Below are 12,724 nucleotides of genomic sequence, written 5' to 3'. Positions count from 1 at the left end.
GGCATCCAAAAAACCAGCATGGGCTTGGGAAGGCATCCCACATTGCATCACAGGCCTGGAATACTGCACCTTAAGTGGGGTGTAAGTCACACTATGGAAGAAAGTGGGATTTTTCTTGAATTTGCCAATAAACACATTTTTACAATTAAAAACCAGGTACAGGGAAATACATGGAAAACGTTGGCTTTTGATAAAAGGCATATTTGTATCTAACAGCTGTTCTACAGCTCATGTGCAATACCTTTCTGTCTGAATCTTACTAGATCAACACTGCAAAACCACCATGATAATTAGTAGTAACTGGCAAACTATTCCTTGGTCCCATGAACTCATTGGCCAGACTTGAATGTGATGCAAAACTATGCAGCTGAGGAGAATTAACAGTTAAATCAGCACTTAGTACAAAACCTGGCACACAGTAAGTGCTTAACGAACACCATCAAAAGAAAAAATTCAACAAAGAGGTCAGCGGTCTAACTTTGGCCAAAATTAGTAAATAGCTGAAGTGTCTTAAGTGTCTAGTCTAGTCATGTGCCCCTTTTAAAGGGATCCCTAAGGGCACAGCTGAAGCACAGTAACATGGCATCATTTTACTACTATACTCTTTGTTAAACGTTTCAGTTTTCAGTGCTAATACAAAAAACTTTCAGAACTGCTAAATATTGACAAAATGGTCTCCATTATTAAGAAAGATTCTTTACAAAATTTTCCAATAGTCCTCTAACCACATAGGCATATACATTTATGCTACATTTGGCAAGCATTTTAATTCTTAAACCTTGTCAATATGTTAAGAACATTTTCATTTATTAAATCAGTAGGTAAATTCAAACCTGTTTCACCATATACTGTTCAAGTTTTTTTAATCTGTCAGGAAATATCCTATACCTAGATGAAGTTTTGATTGCATTTATCTCATACACATCATGTTTTTGTGCCACAGAAAACTACTCTGTATACCACATGTTGCGTTTTAGACTCGAAAGGTGGAAAATAATCAATTTCTGTAATACAATTTTGGACCTTTGTGTGCATTATTTCTAAGAAGGGAATACCTACACTTGTGTTCTAGGTTCATCTGGCTTATTAGCTCAAACTCTAAGAATTCAAAGAAAATTTGGCAGTAATATATTAATCCCATCCACTGAGATAAAGGGTGATTAAGTTGATTCAATTCTTAAAGAACGTAAAGATGCATGGTATTTAATAGCTTTGCAGATAGTTCAAAAGAGTCTTAGGACTTTTCAGTGGTCCACAGGCCTGTGCTAGTCTCATTCCCAAATCCCTAAGCACACCCTTACTAGTTATTATACACTCTGTACTGTTGTTGCACCCAAATCACAACGTGAAATGACATAGGCAACAAATACTTCCGTACATCCACCTACCAAATAGCCAAAAAAGCATCAATAAAGGCAATACATAAGAGATCTAAGTTTATTTAATCTCTCTTTCACCAACTATATGATTTTTGCCAAACTCCAAGAACAATCAAATTAGCAAGGCTTGACTAGACCAGAGAAGTAGCGTGGCCTAGGGGAAAAGAGCCCAGGTCTGGAAGTCAGAGGACCTGGGTTCTAATCTCAGCTCCACCAATTGCCTGCCTTGTGATCTTGGACAAGTCACTTAACTTTTCTTGCCCTGAATTTCATCATCTGTAAAATGGGGATTCAATATATATTCTCCCTCCTACTTAACCTGTGAGCCCCATGTGAGACCTGATGATCTGCTATCTACCCCAGAGCTTACTACAATGTAAGCACATAGTAAGCACTTAACAAATACCACAATTATAAAGATGTTGTCAAAGATTACAAAGATTATAAAAGTCTAAGAACTATAGTCCAAGATGCCATTCTTCTTAAATGCTACTCAAATTTAAAAACAGAAGGCACACATTAAATTGAAAAGTAATAGGTTTTACTGGTTCAGAGTCACAGATTCAGGCCAGATACACCGAATTAAAACCAAAAACATGTTAAATTAATTCTAATCCAAGTGGCCATATTCAATTTTTTTCAGGCTCATCAGAATTTAAAATGGAGATAGCCACATCTTTTGAATGTCCTGAAGTAAATTCTACTTGCCTAAAAGAATAATTCTTCTTGATCAAAATAAAAAGGCACATTTGGTAAAGAGGAAAGCCATTTAAATATTTGTAGGAAACTGTTTAAATGTTAATATCAAGTCAAATTTTTCCATACAGTCAACTCCTCATCACCCTCTTGGGCCTTTGAGACAGTCAATACTTCAGCTTATTTCTTGTTGACTGATGCCAGAGATCTTCCAAGACCCAGAGAATTACTGCAATATCAGCCTTCGTACAAGTTAGTACTGTCTAGCTAACAAACACCATTTTCCTCCCAGTTGGAGAACACAGTCATAATTCTCAACAGTCCATGTTTGCTGAACTGTACTTTCCAAGCACTTACTACAGTCCTCGGCACACAGTGAGTGCTCAATAAATACGACTGAATAAATTCAAGTTTCCTTTGCATTTAAAAAGTTAGCTTAAAAGAAGGCAATAGTTGGTTCATGAAAATATGATTCAGATCAATGCAGTTCCAGAACAAATTCATTATTAATGATTTCATACTAACTTGAATTCAAACCTGACTTTTCCTTTGTCCAATATGCTTATGAACATATTGTCTTTCTGGTAGGCAAACCTTAAACAGTAAATATTTTTTGTCTTAGGGCATGTCCATTAACTATGTGCATTTTATGCTCTACTTCTGATCAGGAAGTCACATTACTAACATTTCAATTTAGCACAGTTTGTTCAAAAAATGTCATTTTGATCAAGTATTTTCCTATGGGTAATCACAAACTTTAGGTTTAAGTAAATCTTGTTATTCTGCAATTATATTGGTGTGTAAGAAGTAAAAAGCACGATGTTATTATTAAAAAGCAGAAATAAGTCCTATACATTTTTACCATACCAGTGTTTATAAAAGATCTTGCCTAAGAAATGACTCTGTTCTAGCTTTACCAGGAGCAAAAAGATGACTTACCAGTGGTTCTCTATTTTTGACTAGTCTGATTATTTTTACTGAATCTTCCTCATCATCAATATCATCAGGCATAGGAGGTAATATTGGGTCATAATTCTTCTGAGCCACAGTGTCATGTACAGAGAGCAAAGCCTGAAAAATGTTAAAGTTAACAGAAATATTAGCCTGGCAAAAATAATTTCCAAACACACCATTTCATTGGTCATTCTTTGATTTTTACCTTAATAGTCTATGACAGAAAAAAAATCATGACAGGTAGTGTTTTACTATAATTGAACAGGTACACTCAAGTAGACTGTAAGCTCATCCTCTAGACTGTAAACTCACTGTGGACAGGGAATGTATCTATTATACTGTTGTGTTGTCTTCTCCCAGGCGCTTAGTACAGTACACTGCACATAGTAAGCACTCAAATCTGATTGGACTGTAACTAACCCATAATAATGGAGTAACAACCACACCAAAGCAGCTGTAAATTCATAACCCATGAAAAGCAGTGTGGCCTAGTAAAGAGAGCATGGGCCTGAGAATCAGAGGACCTGGGTTCTACTCCCAGCTCCTCCACTTGTCTGCCGGGTGACCTTGGGCAAGTCATTTAACTTCTCTGTGCCTCAGTTACCTCATTTGTTAAATAGGGATCAATACTGTGACCTCCATGTGGGACATGGATTGTATCCAACCTGATTAGCTTGTATCTGCCCCAGCATTTAGTTCAGTGCCTGGAACATAGTAAGTTTTAATAAATAAATATTTTTTAAAAACCCCAAGAAACCTGTAGGTTTTCTCTTCTTTTTAATGTGACCCAAAAATGATTTCAACACTCCTACTACACAAGCAGAACACACAGCATTACCCATAAGAAACCCTAGATCTTTTCTCCCCAATGTCTCCTTTACCACCTTGCACGCAAAATGAAACTACCAGTGCCAATCCCTGATATCCGTCAAGTCTAATTAACACCCCTTAAAAATACAATACGACCTCATTTATCCAGATCTCACCTACCCAGTTCCCTAGTTAATGGCAGCCAATTTAAGCAGTAAGGGTTTGAAGTGTGAAGACTCAGTATTTAATCTCCAAGGAAAATTCAGTTGAAAAAGGCAAATCCAGCAGACTATTCCTCCATTACCTGTTTGGCACTATAAAGATAGCTTGGTGTTTTCTCATTACATTAGTGAAAAATTCCCAAAGTAAAATATTAACTATAAAGTGATACATTCTCGATTACATAAAACATGAGTTTTAATATTCAACTTGAAGATATAAAATATCAAATTTAACATTAATAAAAGAACCATTGATTTTATATATGGGTATATATATATATATACACACGCCCCCATACATAGTGAAAGCAAGAGTATAGGGTACAGTTAAAACTGTCAAAACTATCATTTTCTAATGACATTTTTCCAAATAAAATAAGTGAATGCTTGTACCCTGGCCCACTTAAATGAGGTTCCATATTTCAGAATATTTTGAATTGGGCAGATAGAGAAAACAGACTTTAAAGACCAGATGAAAGCAGTTTACAGTACTCTTTCAATAACAAAAAATTATATAATTAACGTGTTTATAAGAAAATATCCTTGATGATGAAACAACATTCCTGAATATTCTTTTCTCTCTCTCTTCTTAGTACATGACTGTCAAACACATATTTTCATCTTGAGATTTCTAGTATATGATCTAACTGAACCATGGCCCAACATTACACCACAATTCTGACAAAACTCTAAGAATAGTTCTTTGCAAAAATAATGTAGTCAAAATTCAGGTTAACCTCTGTCACAAATCAAATAATGCGCTAATTTTCTATTAAACTAAATACAGTGTGTTTTGCACACATTCAGCGTAAAACGCTGCCACCACTTCAGATTTAAAATAGACCACAGTACACTCAGTTCTGCCAGAACCCATGTATTCACTATGTTTTAGGCCGAGCGCAAGAGCAACAGTAAGGGACATTTTTCCAACGATGAGCATCGGTCTGGATCGAGGATAAAGATGGGATGGAAGAAACAGTTGAGCACTGCACTTGCATTTGCGCTTGGATTTGTACAATCCACCATGGAGTGAGTAATTCAGGTCAAGTCTTTTTTAGTGTGGGGTTCCACTAGAATGCAACTCCTATTTTATAGAAGAACTAGGTGTACATGCAGACATTGGAAGAGGATACAAAATCTATCGTTAAATCCTGTCAGTTCTACCTTCACAACGTCCCTAAAATCTGCCCTTTCCTCTCTATCCAAACTGTTACCATGCTGATCCAAGCACTTATATCCTGCCTTGACTACTGCTCCAGCCTCCCTGCTGACCTCCTTGTCTTCTGTGTCTCCCCAGTCCAGTCCATACTTCACTCTACTTCCTGGATCATGTTTCTAAAGACCATTCAGTCTCTGTCTCTCCACTCTTCAAGAACCTCCAGGGGCTGCCCATCCACTTCCACATCAAAGATAAACTCCTTAGCATCAGCTTTAAAGCACTCTGAATAGATCCACCTTTCGTTTTCTTTGTAAGTCCTTCATGCAGTACAGAGCTAGAAATGCAGAGCTAACACTGTTCAAGGGCAGAGGCAATATGTGGGTTTTTCTGGATAGCACCTGCTGGGTACTTAGGATAATTCAATATAAACATGATCTGAATTTAGAATCCTAAAAAAATGGTATGAATCAGATTCCTTACAAAACTAAATATACCTATTAATTTTGAGTTAACTTATTAGGCAGAATCTAGAGGGAAATGATTACTTTGGAAACATTTCAACTTGTCATCAGCTGTTCAGTTCGAAACAGTAAGCTTCAGACAGGAAAGCGGTCCTCAGTGTTTCGGTGAATGAAATTTGTATATCCTGAATACACATAACTAATCTCAAAGCCTAAGGTACCAATCAATCAATCATATTTGAGCACTTACTGGGTGCAGGGTGCTGTCATAAGCACTTAGGAAAGTACAGTTATAATAGAGCTGGTAATTGTGACCTTTGCCCAAAAAGACCTAAGAGTATACAGAGGGTAGAAAGGAAAAAGGCAAAAGGAAAAAGGAAGAAGGGCAGGGGAGGTGAAGTTGTTTCTCCCTCCTCAAAGTGTCCCTGGGATATTACTTCACCAGAATTCCACAAAACTCTCATTTCCAGTGAATGGAGGACAAAAATTGGAACATCTGAAAGATCCAGGTTTGGGAGAAGAGGAAGTAAAGAGAAATGCGGTGGGAAGGCGAAAAGGATGTCCCAAGTTGTACTTGGAAGTGGAGATAAATATCAAGGGGGGAGGGATTCCACTCCAGAGCTACTAGAATTCAATCAAAAGCCAAAAGAGCAAACTAACACAGCAAACCCTCAGCCAAGAGGGGATGAGCACTGAAAGGATTCCCCCTTAACTGCAGATCTTTCCCAAGGCTCTGAGGAAGGGAGGAGGTCAACCCTCTTTCACTCCCCTACAATTCAGGGAAATCTAAGAGCGGAGAGTCTCTAAACTATAAGCTCACTGTGGGCAAGGATTTCGTCTACCAACTCTGTTGCATTGTACTTTCCCAAGTGCTTAGTACAATGCTCTGCACACACTAAGCACTGAATAAATACCAATTCCCCAAAAGCCACACCTCTCCCCCCTCTCAAATCCCCTTGCAGTAGTGATGATTTGGGGAAGAGAAACAGTAATAATTGTATGAGAATCTGTGAAAGACTTCATTTCCCTAGCTGACTAGACTATTTGCACATGACTCAACCTGCTCTGAACCCAGACCTTCCATTCCATAACTTATCTTGTCTGCCAAGACCCATTTTCACATCTACTTCCTGGTTCAGTGATGGGGGAAGAGATGCAATAGCAGTAGAAACTGGTCAAGAGCTACTTAGAGATTGTTCTGACCCCCAGCGTGCAACTTGAGAATACACATCATCTCTCCAGATCACTCCTCCAGTTGCACCAAGACTCAGCTATGTTCACTGCCACCTGGTATAAATAATTGTATTTACATTGAGCCCGCTGGATGCAATGCATTGTATTAAGCACTTGGGAAGTACAAAACAGAAAAGGGACACAATCCTTGTCCACAAAGAGCTGGAGAGACAGAAAAATATTTACAAAGTAATCAATGTAACAATGTACAACTGAGTAAACATACACAAAAGTGCTGAGAATGGATATGAATAAGTACATGAGAACTGGAAATGGCTAGATTTATATGACTTGGGGTTCGGGGAACCTATCGGAGAAAACCTGTCAGAGGAGGTGGGAATTTAAGAGGGCTTTGAATTTGGGGAGTGCTGCAGTCCACTGGATTTGGGAAGGGAAAGTTGCAGGCTGGGGGTCAGGGGCTGGAAGCAAGAGATGAGAAGAGAGTGAACTACAATGAGAAGGCTAGCTTGAGAGGAACCAAGAGAGCAGGAAGGGGACCAGTGGGTAAAGAAAGACAACATCTAAGATAGGGGTGAGTTGGTGGAAAGCCTCGAAGCTGAGTGTAAAGAATGTCTACTCAAAGTGGAGAGACAGAGGAAACCAGGGGACAGTTTTGAGGAGTGAAGAGAAGATGACTGCCATGTGATGCCTCAAGATGATTCATTCAACAACATGTAGGATAGATTGGCTGGGGTGAGGCTGGAAGCAGGAACACCTAGCAAGAAATTTGGCATAAGAATGTACCTGTGATACGGTGAGCTTAGAACAGGGTGTTCTAGTTGTTTGGGTAAAGAGAAAGGGGCAAATTAAGAGATAGCATGTAGGAAGAACTGGCAGTAGACTGCATTCAATAACAAAGTCGGGCAAGGAGTCTAGGATGGCACACGGGCTTCTGGGATAGGAAAACTGGTGGTGTTTATCAATGGAGAAGGGGAGTGTGGAGGAGTGGCTTTAGCAGAGAAGCTGAGTGATACCATTTTAACCATATTGAGGTTGAGATGCTGGTAGGCCAACCAAGTGGGGATGTCCTGGAGCAAAGAGATGTGGGATTGTAGGTTAAATGATTGATCCAAACTTAAGAAGCACACTTGGGAGCATAGAGATGGTATGCTCCACATGGATGCTTGTCTCCCTCTCTTCCCAACCCTATGAGGGATAGTATGCCTTCTTTTTCCTTTTACTTCAAGCTGATTAGCTCCCCAGATCCTGGAATGGCACTGGACAGCAGGAGTAAAGGCATGCAGGCCCTTGTTCTATAACGGTAAATAACGATTAAGGCAGTTTTTGAAATGGGATTTTTAAATTGTGTTTTATATATCAGCTGTTTCTTTTTCAGAAATGCCTAAAAATACATCTGGGAGTAAGAATGTGCTCAGCATTAAGTGAAATTGCATGATTCATTTGTTCCAAACCCAGATAAAATTCCTGTAGGGAACCAAATCCGTTTGCTCTAATGGGATGAGGCTGAACAAAACTAAACTTCAGAAGTAACAGCTCGACTCCGCAGCAAGCCCTGGAACAATCTGGTGGGCCCTGGATTTCTGCAGGATTGCCCTGCCTTCCCCAGTCTGCAGCTAGAGACTGCAGGGTTAATCATATTATTTGCTCAGACCCTGACATCCCCTGGCTGGCTGAAAGGGAGTCCTGCCCAGGATAGATTTTTCCCCACCTGATTGGGCTTCAGCCTTTCCAAAGTGAGCAAAGCCCTAGGATCCCAGGACTGGAGTACTTTTGTATATAGGAATATATCTATAATTCTATTTATTTGTATGATGCCTGTTTACTTGTATTGATGTCTCTCTCCTCCCCTCAAGACTATGAACCCATTGTGGGCAGGGACTGTCTCCCTTTATTGCTGAACTGTACTTTCCAAGCGCTCAGTACAGTGCTCTGCACATAATAAACACGATTAAATACAATTCAATGAATGAATGAGCTAGGTTGGGTTTGGGATTGTAAATGGATTTAGATTTCACTTTTGAAGAAGTCCTGCCAGGGTCTGCTTCAGACAGTTAAAGGAAGCAGTACATGACAGTACATTTGCACATTTCCAGACCCTCCCAAGATGGCAGCTGCTTGAGGACATTCCCAAAATAGCAGCCAAATCTGACCCTCTTGATCACATCCAACTCTGAAATCCCAATAACCACAACCTCCTATTCCGTCTTCCCTCCCACTTCAACCACTTCAAATTCATCCTTACTTGCTCTCATCTGCCCTTTTCCACTTAGCAACACTACTTTTTCCTCATCTGCTTCTATGTCCATTGCATTCATCAATTACTCCAGACCTTTAACTCCCAACTGAAGTCCACACAGTGCCCCTCCACCTCCCCTCTCTCACTCCTGATGACCTTGATAATTACTTTGCTGACAAAAATCAAAACCATCACAGGTGAATTCCCTCAAAACCTCATCACCTCCTCAACTTCCTTCTACCAGCATACCTACTCTGTCATCTTTCTCAGGAGCTGCCCATGACCAAGGGATCCTCTCTCCTTCATCTTTCTCAGGAGTTGCCCATGGCCAAGGGATCCTCTCTCCTTCTGCCCAACACCAGGTAAGTGAAGCCCTCAGTAATGGAGCCAGAATTGAATCCTTGTATCACCTATACGTTGTGGCAGTTTTCACTAGGGTGGCCCAGACTGAAGCAGTGAAGAGGTAAGGGGACCAAGGACAGCCCCCCCAACAGTACTTTTTATTGTTGCTATTGATTTTCTTAGCTTATTTTCTGATTTCTCCCTTTGTCTCTCCCAATCCACATCTTTGGATTGAAAACCCTTTTGTGAGCCACTGACCAAATCTCAATAAATGGCCACACGTATTCTTTCCAGAATTTAGTATAGTGCTTGGCATAATAGGTTCTTGATGAAGGCTATTACTGATTGACCATTATATTCCATCAGAAAAAGTCCCTATTATCTAGTTATGAACATTTTCACAGTAAAAGCTTTAACAAAGCATCTTATCAAACTCAATTTTTAGGAAATGCTGTTATTACTGGAATGATCACAGCAGTCAAACTGGTTATCTGAGAAATACACTTTGCATTTTCTTTCATTTATAACAGTAAATTCATTGTATATTTTGAAAGATTAAATGTCAAATGTTAAATTTCAAAAGACAACCTTGTCAGCACGTTTCATTATTCAAATGCATAACTGAAGTCACTATTAAATTGCTATTTTTTTTTTAGTAAAAACAAACACTGAATTATAAATATAAACACCTCATCAACCTTTCTGATTTTTTCTTTCCTCAGAAGAATGTACAGGTCACTGGAACTTTCCTATACTATTTTTGAAATATTAAAGTTGAAAAAATCTAAAGAGATATTTTTAAACATAACATCTATCTTAGATAGAAATCTAGCAAGCTATGCAATTTTTGTCTAAATATGCATCAATGGGAATTCACCTATGATACTGAGTGGAGTGTAAAAAGAAAAGGGTAAGCACTTTTAGGAGGTGTTTTCTTTATCTATCAAATTAAGTTTAGAAGAAAAAAATCACTGAGTTGAATCATTAAAACATTAAAGGTTCTGTTACCACCTAAAGCAATGAATAAATGTAAGCTTGATGAGTTCGATGAAGAGGCAGTTTGAATGCTGTTATTTCCATATCTTGATTTAAGAACAATTAGCTTGTCCTTGATGAAAAGACCAATGACTAAATACTTAATATTCTAATGTACATGATTTTATTTTTATATATAAACAATTCAGTATGGTAAAAAAAAATGTGCATCACTGAACAACCGAGAAGACTCGTTACGGTTGAAAATAGATTTAATTGCACTCTCTCTTTCATAAAGCAAACTGCACCAGCAGAAGAAACAAGATTTAAGTCTGCCTTATGGAAAAATGATACAACCTCTCATTTCTCAGAGCATATTCAATAGCCTCTAAATTTTAGTAAAAGATCATTTTATCATTAAATCTATCTCTAGACATGACTCCTGGGATAGGGGGCTAAAGGAATAGGGTTGGAATTACAGAACTTGCTGTCTTTTCCTCAACTTATTTTAATATTTGCTTTTGGTCAATGAACCTGAGAGAAAGTATATGCCATCAGTTTCCCTCTAAACTAGAAGTTTAATGATAAGAATAACGATAATAATAATGTTATTTGTTAATAATAATGTTTGTTAAGCGCTTACTATGTGACGAGCACTGTTCTAAGCGCTGGGGTAGATACAAGATAATCAGGTTGTCCCACGTGAGGCTCACAGTTAATCCCCATTTTACAGATGAGGTAACTGAGGCACAGAGAAGTTAAATGACTTGCCCAAAGTCACACAGCTGACAAGTGGCAGAGCCGGGAGTCGAACTCATGACCTCTGACTCCGAAGCCCAGGCTCTTTACACTGAGCCATGCTGCGTTAAGCGCTTACTATGTTTACTGTATATTAGGCACTGGAGTAAATACAAGACAATTAGGTCCCACTTGGAGCTCACAGCCTAAACAGGAGGGAGAACAGGAATTGAATCCCCATTCTGCAGACAAGGAAACAGAAAAAGAGAAGTGGTTTGCCCAAGGTCACACGAGCACACAAGTGATGGAGCCGGAGTTGGAATCCAGGTCCTCTGACTCCCAGGCCTGTGCTCTCTCCACTAGGCCATACTGCTTCTGCTTCCTTGTGAGCAGGGAATGTATCATCCAGCCCTATTGACTGTACTCTTCCAAGCACTTAGCACAGTGCTCTGCACATGGTAAGTACTCAATAAATAACCCTGATTGACTAATTCCCCTATAGTTGGGGTTGGGTTCTTAAGAATGTTTCTTAAGGAGAGATCACACTAGAAAATTTAACCATAAGCATTCGCATGACTATTTCTTCTGATGCCAAGTGATAGTCTATCAAGAGAGATGAGTGGCTGACAGAACCTTTCCTAATTGCTCAACAGCACTCTACCCAAAACATAAAACCAATACATGCACTATGGCAGAATTGACTGTAAAATTAATTTTGTCACAACTTGATATCAAACATTTTCAAACCTCAGGATTACACAGATTCATGTGACCAGAGATTTTTCAACTAGATTTCCATCTATCGTTAATATGAGCATGAAAAGTTCTTAAACAAATAAACATTACTTCATATCAAATGAATGAAAAGGTGGTAATTCTAAGCAGAAAGACTTGCCAAGGAACTAAATGAAAATTCAAGTGCATCCAAGTAAAAATAGCTTCTATTTTAGATGATAAAATTTCTACTTCTGGTTCTATCTTCTTGTGACCTAAATCAATGTTCTAAAACTGAGAGCTGCTCTAGGCAACTTAAAGCAAAATAACCATCTCTCTCTCTCTCTCCCCTTCACAAGTTTACTTCAGATAATATATCAAGTGACAAACTAAACCACTACCTAGGGTCTCAGAACTATCATTATCACTTTTTTGGCGACTCAGAAAATAGTAGGGTGGTGACAGCTTGGGGCCTCTCAGAATGCGCCTCAAAAGGTGGCGGTCTTATATATGCTCCACTATAAAAGTGCTCTGGAAATCAAAAAGGATTCCCTAGGCAAGGCTTAAAGAGAACAGAGCCTCCTGTCTGGAATTTGTGATATGCTTGGGTCCTATTTCTGATGCCGAACTGGGCTCTAGAGGGATCCTTTCAGTCCACTCCAGATGTGGAATAGGACTCAGGAGGGCAACGCAGCCAGTCAGGACTTCCAAAGAGCCAGGGAGGGCTGCTCTGCAGCCATGAGCCCTACTCCCTGCCCAGACTTCATGGCTGCAGCAAACCAGTTTCTGAACTTCAAGTGGCCTCGAGGATGGGTCCCCGGAGTCCAAACTGGGAGGTTAGAGCA

General features: G+C 39.2%; 1 protein-coding gene across 6 annotated transcripts in view; it reads right to left on the bottom strand.

Annotated features, from left to right (window-relative positions):
* Positions 1–12,724, bottom strand: part of MPP7 (membrane palmitoylated protein 7) — a 220,664-nt gene that overhangs the window by 65,718 nt on the left and 142,222 nt on the right. For all 6 annotated transcript variants that reach the window (XM_029078130.2, XM_029078129.2, XM_029078131.2 and 3 more), the window contains one exon: positions 3,015–3,146. In XM_029078130.2, coding sequence (XP_028933963.1) covers positions 3,015–3,146 — 132 coding nt within the window. The remainder of the gene's footprint in view (positions 1–3,014; positions 3,147–12,724) is intronic.

This window comes from Ornithorhynchus anatinus, chromosome 13, assembly GCF_004115215.2.
Source record: "Ornithorhynchus anatinus isolate Pmale09 chromosome 13, mOrnAna1.pri.v4, whole genome shotgun sequence".
Classification (NCBI taxonomy): Eukaryota; Metazoa; Chordata; class Mammalia; order Monotremata; family Ornithorhynchidae; genus Ornithorhynchus; species Ornithorhynchus anatinus.
Note: the sequence above shows the minus strand (reverse complement) of the source record. Positions and strands in the feature narration are given on the sequence as shown.